The following is a 22,814-nucleotide window of genomic DNA, read 5'->3' as shown; positions in this document are numbered from 1 at the left end:
CTGGAAGTAGACCAACATTCTCCATGTATGTATTTACTTATTTAACATACTAATCTATGTATTATCAATATAGACTCACTGATTCATTTTTTAATGGTTTATAATTCATTTCTGTCAAATTTGCCATTATTAAAAATTATAGTAAATTATATTGAAAGTAATAAATACTAAAAACTCTTCCTTTGCTAAGTATTTCTTTTTCAGTGTCCTGCTCAGTTGTTTTCTTTACCTGACCTGGATTGCCCAAGTTAACTATTATTATTCAGGTAATAATAGCCTTACTCATACTATGTACTGTGCATTCTTTTATTTTCTATTAATTGCATTCTATTTTATTTAAGAAAAAAAGGAACCTTATATTTAAAGGGCAGACGGTTATTGTTTTCTGCCTCTAGAGGACAGAGGGGTCAGATAATGAACTCATCATTGACAACCAGCGTAGACTGAAAACCTGAGATTCTTTGAATGCTCAAGACTGTATAAGCCCTCAGGGCCTTTGCACGACCCAGGGCCTGCTGAGACAATCTCTGTAAACAGCTGAGGTTGAATTTCTGACTTGGGGGTGGGTGGGGCCTTGGAACCGTTTAACTTTTATTAGTCAAAAATGACGATATGAATTTCTCATATCCTAGTTTTATGACCTGAAACTCATACCTGGTATATTCTGGAGCTATAAACCTTTGTGTCTCTCACACACATACATTTTATCAAACTGGTTTTTAGTCAAGTGGTATAGAGGCTTGTAAATAATAACATCAACCTTCCACTTCAGCCGTTTGACTTGCCAGACCCACCGTCTAGAAGCCTGACTCTAATTAGAGCTGCTGCTTCTGGTAATTCTCTTAATCTCCAAATCCTAGAAATTACTTCTAGCTTCACCTACTTAGATATGCTTTTGATTTTCTGTTACAGTAGATGATGCGTTAGCTCAGTTCCATGCTTGCCACTTTGCCTTCTCCATCTTCCTAGTGTAAACTACTGTTTTTAATTGCCCTGACTATGGTTTGTGCCTGTAGGTAGTATATTTACACCTCTATTTTTTGTTCTAACAGTGTGGGCAGTATCTTTTTAACTCCCCACATTAAAGATGAAGATATCTGTGGGCTTGTTTTTCTCTTTAATTTGGCCACTTCTTTCCCATCACCACTCCACTCTTAACATTTGAACTTTTACATTTTCAGACTTGGTAGCGTTTAGTCATGTCACTTTTTGCTTTGTAAATAGATAGATTCTAAAAGTTAAAAAATAATGTTTACATTACTCTAACAAAATGAATTTTGCTAACTTCCAAACCACATAGTGTATTATAGTTACATTTCTTTTCTGATCAGCTTTCTGTATTTTATGTTTATGTTTTTATTTCTATTTTCCTTAACATTGTCTGCCTTTATCACTGTGTCTCAGGACGTATTACATGAAATGCACTCTCCCTCCTTGTGCTGCCTGCCTCCCTCTGCAGCCCTCTGTCCTCTCAGTCCTCTCACTCCAGGCCAGACCAAGTATTTCTTGACCTGAAGCACAGTGCTGTCCTGGCATCTTTCTTCCTTTCATTCTCTGAGTTAGTGATAATGTTTCCCAGATTCTAAATCTTTCACTTTCTTGGTTTGTTCTTTTATTTTGCTGTAATTTATCACCAATAACTTCCTAAGTAAAATGTGTAAGAGATCAAAGCATCTTTTAGTCTAATCTCACAGTTGATCGATAGTTATATTGCACATGAAAAACTTGGTTCTAAACAAATATTTTCCCTCAGAACTTTGAAGATCTTTATAATTAATTGCCTTTGATAAGGTAGTATGGCCAATAAATTTATGTTTCCAATGTGATTCTCATTCTTTGTTGATGACTTTTGTTAAGATTATTATTATTTTTTGATTTTTGGTTCTTGGTTTTATTTAAATTCAAATTAGTTAACACATAGTATATTAACTTTGGGGGTAGAATTTAGGAATTCATCAGTTGCATATAACACCCAGTGCTCATTCCATCACATGTCCTCCTTAATGCCCATCACCCAGTTACCCCATCCCCCCACCCACTTCCCCTCCAGTGACACTGTTTGTTTCCTATGATTAAGAGTCTTTTATGGTTTGTCTCCCCCTATGTTTTTATCTTATTTTATTTTTCCTTTCCTTTCTTTACATTCATCAATTTTGTTTCTTAAATTCCATATATGAGTGAGATTATATGGTATTTTTCTTTCTTCTGGCTGATTGATTTCACTTAGCATAATACTCTCTAGTTCCATCCATGTTGTTGCAAATGGCAAGATTTTATTCTTTCTGATAACTGAGTAACATTCATAAATATATATATATATATACATATATGTATATGTACATATATGTATATATATATTTATATGTCACATTTTTTCACTTTAGAGTGATTAGCAAGTAGCTAATTATTATGTTTAGAAACTCCTAAGCACCAGAATGGGAAGCATTTTTCTGGCTAATTAATATTTGGAGTAAAATTATTTTATTATTCTTCTGTGGGAATAGATGCTTGTCTGCAATATTCTCTACCTATAGTGAGAAAAGGGAATAGGACTTTATTAATTCCCAGCACCCTTCTTCATTCTTATTAAATTTGTTTTTCTTATATATTATTCATTTCTTTTGTATTTGTCATATTTAAGTGCGATATGAAGTAGCCACATGAGGTCAATACACCTCTTCCTGGGACTAGTGCAAATTTTATTTTAGAAAGACCATATTAGGGACAGTGCAGAGGATATATTGCTTGGGATAATAATCATGAGTAAAACGGAAAGCAAGGAAAACAAATTGCAGTCTAGTTTTCTAAAAGGTGAAAAGATTATCCTGAATTAAGAACACAGTGGAAGGAAAGGGGAGGAGGAGAAGGTGGATTACGGAGGTATTGAGGAGGTTAGTCTTGATGGGCACTAGAGCACAGTGGAGGCAGCTTTATCACTTACCAGTTGTGTTATCTTTGATAAATCATATACTCTCTTTGTGCCTCAATTCCCTCATCTCTAAAATTGTGAATATTGCATATAAAGTGGTTGGAAGAGTTCCAAGCACAGTAATAGCTAACATTTTTAATATGAGAAGCAGGAAAGCAGAAGTCTTCGGAGTTAGACTGCTTCAAATCCAGGCTCTGGTTTTAGTAACTGTAGAGACATCAGGGCATTTATTAAATGCTCAAGTTTTATTCAATGCAATTTTGAGGTTGTTTCCTTATCAGTAAAATAGGGAGGAAATGCCATGCAAAGTTGTCGTCAATATTCAGTTTATTATGTCGAGTGCACTTTACGTGGGTGGAAGAAAGTCCAATAAACAGTTCATTATATTTTTAAAATTGATGTTACTCATATTCAAATATTATATACCATATGACTAAACAGTTTAAAGAATAATAAAACAAATATTCATGTATTCTCTAGTCAATTTAAGAAATTAAGTCAAACCAGAAGTGCCCTATTCCCTCCCAGATTGTATTTCCTTCTTTTTGTCCCACACAGAAGTTAAAATGATCATTGAGTTTTCTCTCTCCTTTTTTAGATTGTAAACTATAGGTATGAGCAAATAATATATTTTCAGCTTGACAGTTTTAGAGCTTCGAATAAGTGGAACCATACTGCTATATTCTTCTATAACTTTTCTTCACTTAAAAAGGTTATTTTGAGATTCATGTATGTTAATACATAGCTCTCATAACTGCAGTCCATTTATGCTCACTACTGTGTGACATCCCATTGTAAAATTATTCCACAATATATTTACTCATTTTACTGTTGATGGATGTTTGAATTGTTTCTAGGTTTTTTTTTTTTCTGTTATGAATCACACTGCTAAGAATGTGCTTATGCATGTCTTCTAGTGTATTTGTCCAAGCATTTCTTTTGGTGTAATATTTAGAGTAAATTATAGGGTCAAAAGTATGTCTATGCTCCAACTTGGTAAAGCTATCATTTTCTGAAGTGATTGTACTAACTCCTACTCCATCAGCACTGATAGGAGACTTCATGCTCTGCACTCTCTGGGTATTATGTTATAAATATCGTCTTCTGTGGCAGGACTTTTCATTTATTTTATGATATCTTAGGGTGAAGAAATTCTTAATGGTAATATCTCTGAAAACAGGTCTCTCCCATTATCTGAAAGTAGAGTATTCCTATGAAGCCTTTCACAAGTCGAAATGAAGTAAAGTAAAGAAGCAATTATCATCATAAAAGCTAAAATCCTACTCAGGTTTTTTCTTTTAGTGAAAACAGGTACTAATGTACATCTTACATAAAAGCAAAGTGTTGTAAAGTGAACATTTGGATGGGGGGTGGGGAGACAGAGATCTGTAGGATTACCCAGGCTCATCTTTATATGCCAGTGCTTTCCAAACGTCCCTGAATATAAGACTCATCCAGGTATTTGTCAAAAATATGGGTCCTGGGGCCCCATCTTATATTTACCAAATCAGAATCTGTGGATGTTAGCTGGGGTTCTATACCTTTAACAATGCTCTTAAATAAATGGTGCTGACTTTGATCAAAATAGAGAAACACCACCCAGCCTACACAATTCATCTTTCCAGCTGAAGCCCCAAGCTCCCACCTGGAGGTCACCAGATTGTCATATTATGACTTCTGTAGAAGGTAAAATGTGTTATTGGGTAGGTATAACTCTCACGTAACTGTTCGATAACATGGACAGCCCCACCTAAATACAGACACTTCTCAAGTTATATCACACTGAGTTTATTAAATGCTCAGCTGAGGTAACCATGCAGAGGGCAATGGAGGTCAGTAAAATGAAAATCTTTGAAATCCAGGCTCTTTTTTATGGCAATCATTATCTCCCTAAGACCTTTCCTCTGTTTATGAGGAATTAATTCCACTGAAAGTCATGCCCTGTCAACTTAAAAAGGAAATCTATTTTACTTTATATTTCAATCCCAAACAACTGATGATAACATAGTCATCAAAGTATTTCTCCTTTGTGAACAGTTACATACAAATTGAAGAATCATTCATGGACAAATATAGTCCTAATAGATTGCAGTTAATATGATGGGGGATGACTGGGATAGGGGTGGATTTTGGAGAATTATCAGCAATTTGGTTTTGGGTATGTTAGTTTGAGAAGCCTATTAAATAGTCAAATGGAGATATTGAATAGGTAGTCTGATGTTCCTAGGAGATGTTCAGGCTAGACATACCTGAGAAATCATCAGGGTAGAGGTATGTTGGGAATCATCAGGGTAGAGATGTTTTAAGCCTTGAGATGAGATTAGACCATCTAAGGGGTGCATGTAGCAAGAGAAGAAAAGAAATCCAGTGATAGAGTCCTGGGGAAGTACAATGTTATGAAGACAGAAAAGGACCAACCAGTGAGTTAGGAAGAAACCTAGGGATGTGGGGCCATGGAAGCCAAGTATAAAATGCTTCAAAGAGTAAGAGACCAGCGGAATCAAATGCTCCTGAAAAGTTATGTAAAATGAAGTTTGGGATTTAATAATATAAACAGTATTTGTATTGATGTATAGAGCTTATACAGAAAGAGACTACTTAGCAATGTAGAGAATATTTGTGATTTTGATAAGAGTAGTTTGTTGGGACAAAGACCTCACTAGAGTGGATTCCAAAGACAATGAGGAGCTAGGGATATGAACAAAGAACCACAGACAACTTTTGAGATTGCTTTAAAGGGTGATAGTTGAAAAGGGAGGTGGGGTCTAAAGAGTTTCCTTTTAAGATGAGAGACATAACAATGTGTTTTTATAGTAATAGGACTTGTCCAAAGGAGAAAGGAAAAATTTATAATGTAGGAGTGAGAAGAGAGAAGATCTACTGCCAAGGCAGTGGGAATGGCTCATCCTTGCTAATAATAAAATAAATTTCACTTGAATTTTTTACAACTGAAGTAATGAAGGAAGAAAATAGTTAAGTGGGCTGAGAGTACATGTCAGAAAGTGATACAAAGATGTACCATGGTATTTAAGTGTCTGTTTAAGAATTAAAAGAGCTGGATGACAATGGATTGTAGGTTCCAGTGAGTAAAAGGTTTGTTAAAATTGAGGTTCTACAGAGAGGAGCTAGAAGATAGGAGTTTGTGGTTGAAAGCAGTGTTCTGGAATTCAAATTATGGAGGAGTTGGAGTTACTGGTGGTTATGAATAGTTATAACACTGGAAGAAGGACCATGGGAATAGTAACTAAGAGTAGGAAAATCCAGATCCTTGGAAGTAAGAAAGTGCAGAAACTGGAAAGTAAATGTCTTGTGGTTTGTGGTTATTAAGGTCGCCAAGAATTATAACAGGAAGAGGGGTGGAGAGAGTGACAGCAAGCCAGGAACACAAGTCTTCCGGGAATGAGGTAGGAGGGAGGACTGACTCAAGAGTTTGTAGGTGACACTGTTAGGAAGGCAGTGGGCGGTACTGATTGACGCTATGAGGTTGAAACCTGGAGAGTGAAGTTTAGAGAAGTTGATGGATCGACCTCAGAGCTGCACTGAGGATCAAGGAGGATACCTACCCCATCTTCAGTCCTGATGTTATGAGTGAGAAGGGAAAGAAAAGATTCCAGCACACCTGAGCTGGGCTGGAGGAGCAGAAGGATGAAGGAAATACTCTGACATAAGAAAACACTGGGGATTTGTTGGTAACTGACCACATATTGCAGATGGCATAATGAAAGAATTTCAGAGTTAAGGAAGGGTGAGAGGTAGGATCAGGAAAAAGGGAACCTCACAGGAATTAGGCAGCAGTTTTCAAGGGGTGGTTAGGGAGTTTTAGTCTCCTGAAATAAGAAGGGAAAAAGGGCATAATGATTTTTGCCTTTATTTTCTAGAGAGTGTCAGCAAAGTAATTCCTAGACTTGAGGGATACGTGGGGGGAGGAGTTTGGGGACCCTGAGCTGAAGTTTCTAGTGGAGCAGAGCTTTTCTCAAACTTCTGTGTGAAGATAAATCACCTGAGGATCTTGCTAAAATGCAGATTCTGATTCAGGAAATGAGGGATGAGGATTGAGATTTTGCATTTCTCACAGGTTCCCTAATAGACATTGGTGCTACTCTGAGGAACAAAGATAGAGGATGGAGAAGAAGCAGACTTATCCAGAGCCCAATGACTCCTACAGGGAAGCATTTATTATTTATAATAAAACATTTATGGTTATTTGTGTATATTGGGGGGGTTGAGAAATATTTCATTGAAAAGATTGTACTGAAGATGAATTTTTTGAGATGCATTACATTTTGGAAGGCTGAGACTAGAGGTAAACTAGGTATCTTTTTAAAGGATTTACAAATGTTTTAATCCTCCCAGTTTCCTGGATTTAATACATTGCTTCAGGGGAAGTATTATAAAAGATGATATCTAGAAATATTCAGCAATGTGTTTTTTATAACTGATTACTTCAGTTACTTTTCCCCTCGTTCAGTGAGAGGGAATTCATTGCCTATAGAAGGAATTAGTTTGGAGATAATAAAAAGAGATACACAAACTTGAAAGTTCAAGATTTAAAAAGAAAAAAAAAGAGTATACATATAATATATATTAAATAGATTTTTTAAAACAGGCTTTTTGAGAATATATATGTATATACTATATAAAGTATACACACACAGAAAGGCTTTTTGAAAATCAAAGATAAATCTTGAGGAAAGACAAGCACACACTTATGACATAAAAATAGAACCAGAAATAATGTACGAATGTAGAGCAAGAAGGAAATCACTATACGCCTTTCCTTGGGCTTGAGTTTGGGAAGCAGTAGATGAGTCCCTGAGGAGTTGAGTTGGGGGCGGAGAAGGAGGAGCTCTGACCTGGTGGGAGGAAGGAGGGCAGAATGAGGTTCTGGATGAGACAGAGGCCACCCACCATTCCTTGGCCGACACCAGGGAAGCACCAAGGGAGAGCTTAGCCCGTACCTGCAGATCATTGCTTTTGGAGGGAACAGTACAGACTTTTCAAAATGAAAACCACATAGCTCTGCCTCCTCCTGTGGGTTGTGTGCTTTTATTTATTAAATGTAGTTTTCTTTTAAGGGAAATATATTTCATCTTTTCATGATTTGGTTGACAGTGGAATTATTTTATGTAACTGAGTCTGGGCTTCAAGAACGTGTGTGTGTGTGTGTGTGTGTGTGTGTGTGGGTTGTGCGTGCACACATTGAATAGCTACCAGATTCTTGATTAATAATTAAGCGATGATAGAAAGTTTGTTGTGTGTAGAGAGAAGAAAGAAGTCCAATGAGGGCATCCTGGGGAACCACAATGTTATGAAGTCAAAGGGAAGAGGAGCAGCCAATGCTCCGACACTATATAGATAAAAGCAGGAAAATTGATGTGATAGTTCATTGTGGTCTTCTAGTTACTTAGTAAAATACAGAAATGGCTCACAGAGCTACTATTCAAACTAGCAGAAAGGTGTCAATGTTCTGCTGAACTAATAGCTAAAGTTTTCTGTAGTAATGAAAATTGTACATACTTTGAAACCCATCCCTAAGAGCCATCTGAATTTCACTTATGTAATGTTGTTTCAGGATAGAATATTTTTATATTTATCTTAAACTCATTTTAAACCTGTATATATAATTTCATTTCTTCCTCTCTGTAGTGTATTCAGATGGAGACATTTATTACAGCATTTAATTTATTTGCTATTTACTTAATAAGCAGATTCACTCAATGTGGCTTTTACTAGATAAAAAGGAAATTGAATATCCATTGTTTTCTTTCATCAATAGGATACAATTACCTAGGTGAGCATTTAGTGAAAGGATAATGTCAGAAGAACTGTGCTGGAAGAGCTATATTAAGACTAAACGTCCTGTGCAGAGTTCATATAGAAGGTAGGGATACCATTAACATGTTATTAACGGTGAGTAGCAGCCCTATTTTCTCTTATTTCATGTTTAAGCAATTATCAACATACATGATATGGATGATAAATGTACTCTATTTCCACAAGATCAAAAAAAAATGTTAAGGTTAGAGAAAGTTTCAGTTTCTTGTTTTTAACAGAAAATTTGCAGAAATACAGCAGTCACCAAGAATAAAGCTGAGACTTTATATTCTGCATGAGCCCCTGCCAAGTTGTTCTCATCCAAAAACCTGACATCTTTTGGATAGTTCTGCTAAAATGCATGGGAATGGCTTTATTGCCCTGATCTGGACATTCATAATGTAAAAATTATTATGCTACGATATGAAATGTGTTATTCCATATTTGTAATACAATAGGTTAATAATTTAGAATTTGTTTCATTATTCTAAAACTTACAGTCACAACTTTTGAAATGTCAAAAGCATGAAAGGTTACAGCCTTCATAGTGATTATTACTGAAGCCTCTGTTTGGCATCAGTTCTGCGGCGGCATCATTTGTTTTATTTTTAAATGCTAGATTCACTAAAAAACTGAAATCATTTGAATGCGAGAAAAATCCTTGGTTAGTTTCCTGGGCCAGAAATCTATAGATTATATTTTTCTACTTCTTAAAAAATTCCACTAAAACTGAGAGGTGGTGCACAAATAATAAAACTAACCTCAAATTCAGCAAATCTTTTCAGAAACCAGTTGGGAAAGTCAAGATAATTAACTGCTCCCCTTTTAGCCCAAGAAGAGACCTGTCTCCAAATATCAATCTGAGTTTTAGAAGCAGTTTTTAAAATTTTCAAAATTGCTTTATTAAATTAAAACTATTTTCCTTTAGTCATGTCACCTTAAAGACAGTAATTTACTTTCTAGAATATTTCCCCTAAAAATTATAATTTTAAAATAAATTTCCAACAGTAGCATATTTAGTTAACTGGTTATTAGCTATCTGAATTATTTATTGTTATGTAATAAACCATCTCAAAATTTGGTAGCCTAAACAGACAATTTATTATTTCTGTTTCATGCGTTGATCAGGACTCAGTTGGGCAGTTCACCTGCTTAAATATTTATTTAAAGTCTCTTAGCATATTCATTCAGCTGAAATCTTGGTGGGTGCTGGAATATTTGAAGTGATAGTTCATTCTACAGGGCTTTTCTTCATGTGGTCTCATTTAGTACTTTAGTCTGGACTTCCCAGCCTCCAGATGGCTGAGCTACAAGATCAGAGAGTAGAGGTTGTGATCCTTTTAAGGTATAGGATTGGAAGTCCTAGAACATCATTTCCACTGATTTCCATTGCACAAGACAAGTCACAGGACTGGCCCAGATTCAAAGGAAGGAAATAGATTCCATCTGTTGATAGGATAAGAGACATACATGTACTGGAACAGAAAGAGTGGTTGGCTGCTTTCATTAACACTATCTATTACATTAAAGTGGTAATAGTTATTTATTTCTCAGTTGTCAAACATTTATTGAGTCCTGCTGGGAAGCAAGATGGAGACAGAGTCTATAAATTGACATGATTCCTATCTGTGAGATAATTACACTATTGTAGAGAAGATTGACAGACAAATATGCAGCACAGCACTTGTGTTTCTGGAAACTTGGCAGATTGCGAAACACAGACAAAATATAAATGCAGAATAAATTTTAATAAATTTTTTGAAGGTACTGCCAGGAAATATCAAGTGACATAAAGAGGACATTCATTTAAAGCATGTTAAGTGTAAAAAGTAATGGTACATTGTTTATGAATCAGAGAGTATATAAGTTTTAAATGCTATGTACAGGAATAGAAAGGTAGAAAAATGGAAGCCTTGATTGTTGTGTCTTTCATTTAATGGGTCCAATCCAATGAAATATTGAAACTCTAAATCTAAGCAATCAATGAGCATGGAGCCAAAAATTCACGAGTAAAGAAAACCAAAGCTAGAAAATTAATGGAAAACTGATTATATATGCAAAATCCTTGGGGCATCAGGAAGAAATTAACACAAATCTTCTCTGTAAGGACACTTTACAGAGTGCCCACAGAAGAAACAGTTTCCAAACAAACTGAGCTCACAATAAGTTAGATGTCATAGATAGTAGTTCCTACAGCTGCTCACCAACATTTTTGAGTTTTCTGCATTTAGGTACTCAGTATTAATGCATTTCCCCATCCCGTTGAATGTCATGTGACTTGCTTTGTCCAGTGGAACATGAGTGGAAATTATGCAGTCATTTCTGGCTGGAAGCATTTAAGAATTTGAGTACTATTCCTTATAATTTTCTTATTATTCTGCTATGGTTATTAACTGTGGAAACATATCCTGACAATGAACATGCAATTCTGAATGCTTGTAAGGAGGACACTACCTTGGAGAGTAATTTGAACCAGCAGCTCAATAGATACAAGTTTCTGAAATATTTAAATTTGGAAGTTATTAATTTCCATGACATAATTTTATATATCATAATAAACCACACAGGAAACAATCCATTGTATAGAAGTGTTAATAAACAATCCAAAACATGGTACTTAAAGAAGCTCAAATAAAAGAATCTGAATGAGTCAACTAAATGTAATTTATTATTTTTAATTATAAATGTAAAAGGAGTAGATATTATAATCAAATAAAAAGATAATAAAGAAGGTTTGAAAAATAATAAATAGCATTTCTAAAAATGCAAAAATATAGTTCCTTAAATTTAAAACTCAGACATTCAAACAAAATCACCAGACATGTCTGGAAAAAAGGATCAAATGACTGATGACCAAGAGCAATGATAGACAATAAAAATAAAACCACATGTGATTCAGACATTGACCTTATCAAATAAAGGCTTCGTAATAACTATGGTTATTCTCCTGTCAGTGGGGCATGATGGGCATTTTTCAAGACAGGAGTATTGTATTCAAGACAGGAGTAATTGAAAACCCTAGGTATAAGAAGCAGAAACAGGAGTTGGAGTGACCATCAACCAACACAAAGATCACCTCCTACATACATATTGACAGTGTGGAAGGATGCAGCAAGTAGTGTGCTCTAAGGCATGTAAGTGTTGTGCTTACAAAACTAGAATCATCTACATGGTCGGTAATGATTCCAGTACTGAGCCACGTGAAGATCCTGGTGAAACAGAGCACTATGCTCATAATGGTGTTTCAACACCTACCAAAGGATCTTCTTCTGATACCGAACTAAGCATTCAGACTCACAAGACTACCATAGGCCACTCTTAACAAGATAATCACATAGAAAGATATAGAGCAAGAAACATAGCATGCTATCAGCGTGGCAGCAAGTATTTCTCTTCTATGGTATTCCTTGCAGTAGTCTGCAAAGTCACCTGGCAAATATATTTTTGTTTTCAGGTGCAAAGGGATGAGACACTCATTGGTTAAAGTGAATAAGTCCCTAGCTTTAAAGCTTCAATGATGTACAATATCTCTTGTAATGTTTGCAAAGGTATGCTTCTAGGGTGCCTGTGGGGGAGATACACAACTACAAGAGTTATTATATCCAGGGAAGCCCAAATAGATAGCTTCCTAGGTTTTATAATTCTCCTAGTCCAGATGGATTTTTACAATTAAGTTTTACCATAAACAGTGTTACCTATGAATGAGTTGATACTCTGTTTTTATCATGTCCCTAGGAAATCAAATCTAGAAACTTTACTGAAAGTCAATTTTTTTATGCAGAAAGGGGGGAAGTACCTATTAAACTTTGCTTATGTTACTTCATAATATCCAACTATTCACTATCTCTGGGCCACAAGAAGGGAACAAGGTTGACTTTAAAAAGATTATTGATGGAAAACTCCAGAATTCAATGAAATTCAAAATAATATTAACACAGTAGTAGCACTTGGGTAGTGCAGTTGGTTAAGTGTTTGACTCTTGGTTCTGGCTTAGGTTGTGATCTCAGAGTTGTGAGATTGAGCCTGGAGTTGGGCTTGCACTAAGTGAGGAGCCAACTTGAGATTCTCTGTTTCTCTTACTCTTCACCTCCCACTCGCCCCACTCCTGCTGTCTCTCCCTCAAAATAAACAAACCTTTAAAAAAATTAATATTAACAGTAAAACTTAATATATGCAACATAAAACTGAAACTACAACTTTTATTTGAAACATAGATACTTAAATTCCTTAAATATGAATATATAAATTTCTTTACCAGTAAGCTGAAGACAACACTGTTTTCCAAATATTGAATTTCCATGACCAACCAGGGAATAGGAGAATGATTTAATGTAGAAAATCAATGAATAAGTTTATTAAATCAGTCAAAAGAGAACAGTGTATATAAATTTTTCATATTCAGTACTCATTCTTGAAAAAATCAGTATAAAAATATCATGGTAAAGACTATATATCTTTTATAAAATAATTTTTTTTGAGGTGGGGAGCAGGGGAGGGGCAGAAAGAGAGGGATAAAGAGAATCCTAAGCAGGCTCTACGCTGGGCATGGAGGCTTGATCTCACAACCCTGAGATCATGACCTGAGCCAATATCAAGAGTCAGACAACTTAACAGACTGAGCCACCCAGATGCCCATAAAATAATATTTTTAATAGTAGAAAACATTATGAAATTTTGAATAAAGTCAAGATCAAGTCAAAATGGTCTTCATCTCCCTGATTCTTTTATAATTCTTACAGAATTTCTGGAATTCAGTAAACTAAGAAATAGAAATATAAGTTACAATTATTCCTAAAGGAAGAGATAAATACCATTATTTGGCTCATATCTTTTTTTTTTTTTAAGATTTTATTTATTGATTGATGAAAGACACAGAGAGAGAGAAAGAGGCAGAGACACAGGCAGAGGGAGAAGCAGGCTCCATGCAGGGAGCCCGATGTGGGACTCGATCCCGGGTCTCCAGGATCACGCCCCTGGCTGAAGGTGGCGCTAAACCTCTGAGCCACTGGGGCTGCCCTATTTGGCTCATACCTAACTAGCAATCAAAAGAGAATCAGGTGAAAAACAATGCAAATCAAAGAAATTAGTAAGTTTGCAAGATTAAACATTAGCAACATCAGTAGTTCTCCTATGTATAAGATAATCAGTTAGAAAATATAAAATAAAACAAGAACTCATTTATAATAGGAATAAAAATAAAGAAGATACTATAAATCAGAGAAGAATAACTGTTATAACAAAAAAAAATGGATACCAGTTGCTAGACAACTGGAAGTTTCTCTCTCACATCGTAATGCAAATGAATTTTGGCAGACAGCCTTCCTCATAATAGCTTAGTAGGTGCAAATTCCTTCCCTTTAGTAATTTTGACATCTTCTTAGGCTTTAGAGCTTTCCATGAGATCTTATGCATCCATCCAGGAGACAACCAAAGGAGAATGGAAAATTATAGATTTCTTTCATCCACATTGTGTTGACCAGAATCCAGGCTTATCATCCACCTTACATCAAGGGAAGCTAGGAAATGTCTTCTTCTGTGACCAGGAAGAAAAGGAACAGCATAGATAGTGGTGAGCACTAGTATTCCTTGCCACAAATACCTAGTAAGAAGCTAGGAAATGTGTGGGCCAGTTAAGAAGAAAACTGTGACTCTGAACATATATAGGTTAAAGAAGGGTTAAATAATGAGAAGTGCCATTCTTTTGAAGGAGAAGACCTAATATTATAAAGAGTTTTTTCCTTTTATAGTTTTAATGCAGCTCTGGTGAAAATATCAATGCAAAATTGTTCATCTCAAAATTAAACAAATAAACGATCCTGAAGTTCTGTACAAAAATTCATTGGAAAGATAAGCAGAGGTGCTTTTAAAAAGAAAGACTAATGAAGGCATATTTTACCTTTTGGGCAAAAAACATAGCTTAAGGGCAAATATAATTAAACATGAAGCGGTTTCCTAGATACTTAAAAATGCAGGCACAGAAGGATTAGTGGAACTATATGTACGGCATGGAAACTGATCCTAATACTATATGACAAATATGACATAACAAAGAGTAAGAAAAGAATGGTTTATTTAATAATTATTTATGATAATTGTTTGAAAAAGTATGTTTAAAAAAAAAAGGTATATGTTTTTTCTCACCACATACACAGACAAAACCAGATATCTTAAAGCAGATGTGAACAACTGACAACAAAAGGTTCCAGTCTAGCCCCTCTCTTGATGTTGTAAGTGCAGTTTTATTGGTTCATGGCCACGCCTACTCGAAAGCCTGCCCACGGCTGCTTTTCCAGGCAGAATTGTGGCTGCCTGTGCCCTGTAGCTCACAAAGACTAAAGTAATTACTATCTGGTTCTTTATGGAAAAAAGTTTTCTGAATCCTGAATTAAAACAATTAAAGTAACTGAAAGAAAAAGTAAGTAAATTTTATTCGATTTGGAATAAGAGTTTCTCAGTGTAACAGCTAAGTAAGAAACCACAGAATGCAGTGTGATGTGTATGGGACATATTAATTCATTCAATACATAATGTTCTAAGTCCAGTGAAAAATCGGGAAACATGTCTGCAAAGATAGTTACTATAATTCCTTTCATGCTATTTCCATGCTTCCGTGACTTCCCTCTTCCCAAGGGGGAATCTCTGTCTTCCCCCCCTTGATGCTGGGCTGGCTCCGTGACTTTGAACAAGAAAATGCGGTGAAGGATGTTTTGTCACTTCTGATCCCGGACCTTAAGAGGCTGTGTGACTTCTACGTCAGCACTGGAATACCTGGAACACGGTTCCTTATACACAGGCCCTGTCCAGCTCCTTGGGGATGAGGGACTCCATGGAGAGAGAAGCCCAGCTGTCCCAGACATTCCACCAGCTTTGCTGAGGCTCTTATTGTGAGTGAGGTTTCCAGGGACCAGCCATCCCAGCTGACCCTCGACTGACTGCAAAGCACGAGTAAGCCTAGCTGAGTACACCCCACCCCTGAATTACTAATCTATAGGGCTGGGAGGAAATGAATAGTCTTGTTTTAAGTCACTAAGAGTTGGGGATGATTTATTTACAGATAACTGACAACATAATTGTGATACACATGACAATCAAAGGACCACCGGTCTTCTTAGCAAAGAGTATTAACACATCAATAAGTAGTTCTCTCATCTTTGATAATTGCTTCAGATTCTCACCTAGCATTTCCAGTTTGGGTCTGGATGATAGGCCCTCAAATTGCTTATCCTTCTTCCATCTTCCTAATTAGTGGTAATAGTGGTTGTGGGGGCAGTCTAACATCCTCTATTAAATTCAGTTTTGACATGTAGAGACTTGGTTGGTTACAGTTTCCCACTTAACTTGTTACCGAATTTTTTTCCCCTAGCATACTTTGACACAGAAGTATAACATAAATGCGGTAACGTGCCCACATCTTAAGTGTACAGTTTGGTGAATTTGTACACACTCATTCATTCATGTAAACAACATCCAGATCAAGACATGGAACTTCTCCAGCAGTGAGTCTTTTTCAGAGACAGCTTTTCACCTTCATGCCAAGTATATATATAATGTCTGCTTTTTGGTGTTGCACACTTTCTCATGTGATCTGCATTGTGTGTATGTGTGTATCTTTGTGTTTTCTTTGCAATCATCTCTCTTAATATGGATTCTCCAGAGAAGCAGAACCAATAATAGACATATGTTCTAATATCTACATCTTCACTTCCACCTCCACCTCTATCTATGTATTTATGTATCCATCCATCCATCCATCCATCCATCCAAGGAAAGAGATTTACTGTAAGGAATTGGCTTACATGATGATCATGGAGGCTGAGGAGTCCCAAGGTCTGCAGTCGGCAAGTTGGACCACGGAGAGCCGATGGTATATAGTTCCAGTCAGTATGAGTCTGAAGGGAGTAGAGGATAGATGTCAGAGCTCAAAGGCAGGCAGGCAGAAAGAGAATTTGTCCTCACTCAGTCTCTTATTCTACTCAGGCCTTCAATGGATTGGATGAAGCACCACCAACGCCCCTCCCCCATGTTGGGAGGGCTAAGAGGGCCCATCTGCTTTACTCAAGTCTATCAATTCAAATGTTAATTTCATCCAGTAACTCCCTCACAGGCACACCCAGAAATAAGGTCTAGCCAAATATCTGGATACTCCATGACCCAGATATCAGACCACAAACAGCATTGTCAAGAAATTGACGGCGCAAAACAGAACAAAACAAAACAAAACAAAAACCCAAAACTTAATGATGGCAAGTCACTGAGTGGGTCAGTGGAAATCTGGCTGGGAGCTACTGGAGGATATACCTTTTTCTGCTACGACCCCAGCTTCTTAAATCTATTAAAGTACCTGCATTTGGACAGAGGATGAAAGGACATAGTATACTTCTGGCCATATTGTTAAAACAATGCCAGAAGCATAGCAATGAAATGATTGGATTATGATTTGGGGACACAGAACACTGTATAACCAGCTTGAGACTGGGAAGATTTTTCAAAAATGAGTAAGTGTATCCCTTATGAAAGTCATAGTACCTTAGATTAATTATATTTTTTATTGACCACATTGTGTTATTAAAATTCTATATTTATGATCATTTCATAGAATCTCTCATACATTTTTCTCACTTTTAATGTGCTGCACATCTTTAGACAAAATAGCTCATATTTATATTTTTTCATCTTAGCTGAATTACTCTGGCATTGTTGTGGAAAAATATTGATCTTAGGGTCTTATTAACTGTCTATTATTGTTTATTAGGTAATGCTCCATCATCTTTGCCTTGGTTGATAAATATCTGCTCTCCTGCTTGTTCCATGTGATTTACTTCTCTCTCTCAGTGAGGCTGGCGGCACATAATTAGTATTTTATATAATAAAGGACTTTCCGCCCTAGAATTCAGGAGAGTCTCACTTGGTGCCAGTGAAGTTCTGACTTATTTTTTGCTAACTATTTTCTGAGGAAATAGGTAACTTGAAGAGGTTGTAAATCTTATATCCAATGCTCTTTTAATGACCTTGGAGGTCTTTCATGTTCCCTGGTCTCACTGCTGGTGTTGTGGTTTGTGTAGAACACAGAGGTAGCCAGGCTGAGGGGCCTGCTGATGAGAGCTCAGTGGGACATGTCTCAGGGGCCTTGGCACCAAGCCGGATCAGCCAGGAGGGAGGGGACACTTTTCTGATCCATCCACCCAGATAGGCTACCCTATGTACTCTTAAGAGTTGTATATTTTGGCTTCACGGTTTTAATTTAGTATTTTTTTTCAACTAGCAAGTTATATGGCATAGTAATAAAAACATGGAGTTTAGAAGGAAAAACATACATATTTGAATTTTGGTTTTACCATTTATCACCAATTTTTTCACCAGCTGGACCCCCAGACCTGACCTTTACTGCTCACTGGCTTGTATCCACTGACTTTTCTCCAGCATTTTTCCTTAAGCTCTTCTTTCCAGTTTATCTCTTAACTCTGGCAAAAGATGTGAGGTGCATAGCATCCTTTGACAGAAACAGGAACTACCCCTCTGGCAATAATTGCTTGGACCAAGATCTCTGGCAGCCCAGACCACCCAGACCAATTTGACCTTAACCCCTTACTTATACCTGTGCAGATGAACCGTGGAGTGACCCATGGAGTGACCAACAGTTACCTTACCTCATTACAGTACTAAAATCTCTGCCCAACGAGGAGCACAAGCCTCATTTAATAACATGCAGTGTATGTATATTTCCTTGAGGCATGTGTGCAACTTAGATCCGTCTTTACGTACAACGACAAGACTCCCCATTTAAAATATTTATCTTAACCCTAAATAAAAGGAACCCATCCACCCCTGCTCAGGGAGTCACAGCTTTGGAGATTATTCCCTGGGATCTCTTTATTTACTACAAATAAGTTTACTTTGTGTGACAACTCCACCTTGTGTAGTTTCTATCTGTGACTCACCAAGGGGCAAACGCAGCTTGGTTACAATTTGATTTTTGTTAAGTTATGATACCTCTGTGAATCCCTGTGTTCCCACTTTTTTTTTTCTTTTTGAAATAATACACTTTTAATTACAAAAATTATCCATTTCATAGAAAATGAATATGCACAACAAAATAAAGGGAGGGGCTCTCAGAGTTCCACTACAGAAGGATAAACACAAAAAGTTTGGTAGGAGACTTCCAGTATTTTTTCTTTGCCTACATATGAACACATAGTTGTGTTAAAATCAGAACTGAGCTCATTTTGACAAATGCAATACAATAGGAATATCTGATTTGATATAAAATATAATGGAAATAGTAGGATCTTTCTAGAACATTGTACAAATTCAAGATGCAATCCATTAATAATTTATATTAATATATATTATTGTATATTTATGACAGACCATCATGAAACACCCCTTTATAGACCTTTAAAAATATCCATAATATGTTTATACCAAATTACACTATATTAGGTGCAGAATTGCTTATCAAAAGAGAAATCTTCTGAAGACAAATCTGGTGAAATAACATTTTAATGTCAACTTAGTGATTTTTTTTGTCTGATTCATCTGAGTTATACTCTGAAATGGCAATAAATTTCTCTACATTATTTAAAAAAATTGTTTAAATTGTAAATATTTTAATTCAACTTTTTATTGACTGTGTCTTAAAAATGTACCATAATTTATTTAATCAGCTATTGTTTCACACATATACAAACATATACATCCATTTAATACTTTTGCCTACTAAAAATGTTTTTCCAAATCTTCTCCAAATTTACTTCCATAACTCATATATAAGTAGTATGTAAGAAATCTCTATTGCTACCTATTATCATCCTTTAAAAAATGTATGCCTTATTGATATATAAAAATGACTTTCTCTGGTTAGTATAATTTGCTTTGCATTGATTAATAGTAAGATTAAACTTGTTTTCATTTGTCTGTTTGCATTTATATTTCTTATTTTGTGAATTTCATGATTGTGACTTTTCCTTATGTTTCTATTCTTCAAAAATATTTACCTTATTGGGGATGCCTCGGTGGCTCAGTAGTTGAGCATCTGTCTTTGGCCCAGGGTGTGATCCTGGGGTCCTGGGATCGAGTCCAACATTGAGCTCCTTGCATGGATCCTGCTTCTCTCTCTGTGTATGTCTCTGCCTCTCTCTCTCTGTGTCTCTCATGAATAAATAAATAAAATCTAAAAAAAAAATTTACCTTATTGGTTTGTAAGAGTTCTTTTTTTTTTTCTATGTCTTGTGTGTGTTTTAGGAAATTCTCATCCAAAAATTAGAAGAGACTGTCTTCCCTTAATTTATGCATTGACTCCCTGTAATAGGCAGAAGGATTTGAGAGGATGACATTAGTCAGAGGAGTCTGTTTTTCGTTTGTTTTGTTTTGTTTTTGGTCTTTACTTCTCTGGACAAATGGTGTTAATGATTGGGTACAATCTGCATTGGATTTACAACTTGGTGTTGGCAAGGTGTATTTGTTTAATCTGTTTCCTAGATTCTTAAAAAATTGGACACTACTTCTATTTTAGAATATGAGGACCAGATGCAGTTGGTCCATTGTAAATCTTCATGGATGCATCTAGTCACTACTTTTTCCCTGGGTGAAAGACCCACCTCTCTCTTTAATGTGTGAGATGACTGTCAAGGATAGTATCCAATTACAATTTTTTCTTTCTCATAGCAGGTGCCGAGTTACACTTCCTTTATACTTTAATAGAAATATTACAATGACTCATGAATGAAAACATTTTCATGATACAGAACAAGCCATAATTATTTTTATCTCATAATTTCTGTTTGTAATAACTTACATGCATAATTTGTGGCACAATGATTCTCTGTCAGTTTTCTAAGGTATTTTTCCTGGATGAAGCCAGGGCATATTCTTCACATGACAAATGGCCAGAAATTGTTCATGCTAAGGCAACATTTCTATAGGTTCCCTGGTATAGTAAGTTACAAATACATTTTTCAATGTATAATTTGCCTTCTAATTTTGTTTATAGTGTATTTTCCCAAAACTCTGTTGTTAATATTTTCAAACATCCAGAAGCACTGAACTTATACAATGACTACTTGTATAGTATTTACCTATTTTTTAGCATATCACTTCTAAATATTTCCATATGTATCTGTAAGAATATTGAATTATCCACATAACTATATATGGCAACTTAATAAAATTAGCAATTATATATCACCTGATATCCAGTTCAGATGTGATTTTTTTCACATATATGCCTTTACAATTTTAAATCATGAAAAATACCAATATTTTCCTTTGAGTTTTTTCTTTGATAATATGCTTTAAAATAACTTCTGTATTTCAAAATTTAAAAATACTTTGTTACATATATTTACATTTTTGTACTTGTGTGATTTTTTTAATTTGAATTTCTAATTTGAAATTCTAATTTAAATTCCAGAATTCAATTGCATTAACTTGGTTCTATGGTAAAAATAAAAAAAATTTTCCACTGTGTTAGATTATCTCAGCACAATCAATCAATCCATATTTCCCCCAGTGATTAAAAATGACATATGATATTTGCTAATGACATATCTGATAGTATCCACATAAAGAATTTATATAACTCAACACCAAAAGACATATAATCCAATTAAAAATGGGCAGAAGGCATTTACAGACATTTTTCCAAAGAAGACATGAAATGACCAATAAACTCGTGAAAAGATGCTCGTCACTCATCATCAGAGAAGTACAATTCAAAGCAACAATGAGATATTGCCTCACACCTGACAAAACGATCAAAATAAGAAACACAAGTATTGGTGAGGATGTGAAGAAAAAAGAAGCCTCTTGTACTGTTAGTGGGAATGCAAACAGGTGCAGCCACTGTGGAAAACAGTATGGAGGCTTCTCCAAAAGTTAAAATAGAACTAACCCTACACTTTTGCACTTCTAGGTATTTACCCCTAAAATACAAAAACACTAATTCAAAGGGATACATGCAGCATTATTTACAATAGCCAACTTATGTCCATCCTTGGATAAATGGATAAAGATATACATACATGTGTATACACACACACACACACAGACACACACACTGGAACATTACTCAGCCATAAAAAAGAAAGAAAATTTGCCATTTTCAGTAATGTGGATGAAGCTAGAGAGTATTCTGCTAAGTTAAATAAGTCAGAGAAAGACAGATACCATATGATTTTACTCATATGTGAAATTTAAGAAATAACAAAAAAAATAAGCAAAGGAAAAAACAGGGAGAGAGAGATAGTGGGAGAGACAAATCAAGAAACAAGAGTCTTAACTACAGAGAACAAACTGAGGTTCCCAGAGGAGAGGTGGGGGCGATGCAGAAAACAAGTAATGGGAATTAAGTTCACTTGTAATGATGAGCACAGGGTGATGTGTGGAATTGTTGAATCACTCAGGTGTCATATACCTGAAACTAATAAAACATTGTATGTTAACTATATTGAAATTTAAAATAAAATTAAAGGAAGAGTTAAAATGGTGGAGAGTAGCATACCCTATGTTTGCCTCATCCTTCTAACATAATTAGATAAATATCATGTTGTTCTGAACACCCAAGAATCCATCTGAGGACTGAGAGAACAAACTGCACAACTAGCAGGAGAAAAGAGGCCATGCTGTGAAAGGGGAGTTGCCAAAATATGATTTGGAGGAGAAAAGAATTGAGGGCACCATGGAGAGGTTGGAGCCCTGAGCAAGGAGGAGGTGGGGAGAGGCAGAGAGTGAGAGAGGGAGAGAGCATATGAAATGCACAGGGGACCAAAAAAAAAACACTTCCCCAGAACCATTGACTGGGAAAATGAGAGGGGCTGATTGTTGGGAGTTTTTGCAACCAGTGGAGCTCAAAGTCTGAAGTTTTAGAAGTCCATGCCATGACCAGTGTGGAGTCCGGTGGATACAGCAGTGCCTCCATGGGGAAGGAGGGCAGATGCCTGGGAGCAAATAGCAGTCTAAGGATCCCCTGGGATATAATGGGAGAGACATTTCTCCCTTCCTGGAGTGCATCTGGGAGAGAGGGTATTGGCTCTCAGGGGACAAAAGAGCTGGCTGCTGCCATTGCACTGTTCTA

The 22,814-nt window shown here is 35.9% G+C and overlaps 1 protein-coding gene across 1 annotated transcript in view; it reads right to left on the bottom strand.

The window, feature by feature from the left end:
• Positions 1-15,770: 15,770 nt before the first annotated feature.
• The window catches only part of VSTM2A (V-set and transmembrane domain containing 2A), a 191,277-nt gene continuing 184,233 nt past the window's right edge, over positions 15,771-22,814 (bottom strand). Inside the window, exon 5 of the mRNA XM_035701095.2 lies at positions 15,771-16,632. Coding sequence (XP_035556988.1) covers positions 16,622-16,632 — 11 coding nt within the window. The 3' untranslated portion in view covers positions 15,771-16,621. The remainder of the gene's footprint in view (positions 16,633-22,814) is intronic.

The sequence above is a fragment of the Canis lupus genome, chromosome 18 (genome assembly GCF_003254725.2).
Source record: "Canis lupus dingo isolate Sandy chromosome 18, ASM325472v2, whole genome shotgun sequence".
NCBI classification, from domain to species: Eukaryota; Metazoa; Chordata; class Mammalia; order Carnivora; family Canidae; genus Canis; species Canis lupus.
This window is presented reverse-complemented; position numbering and strand designations above follow the sequence as displayed.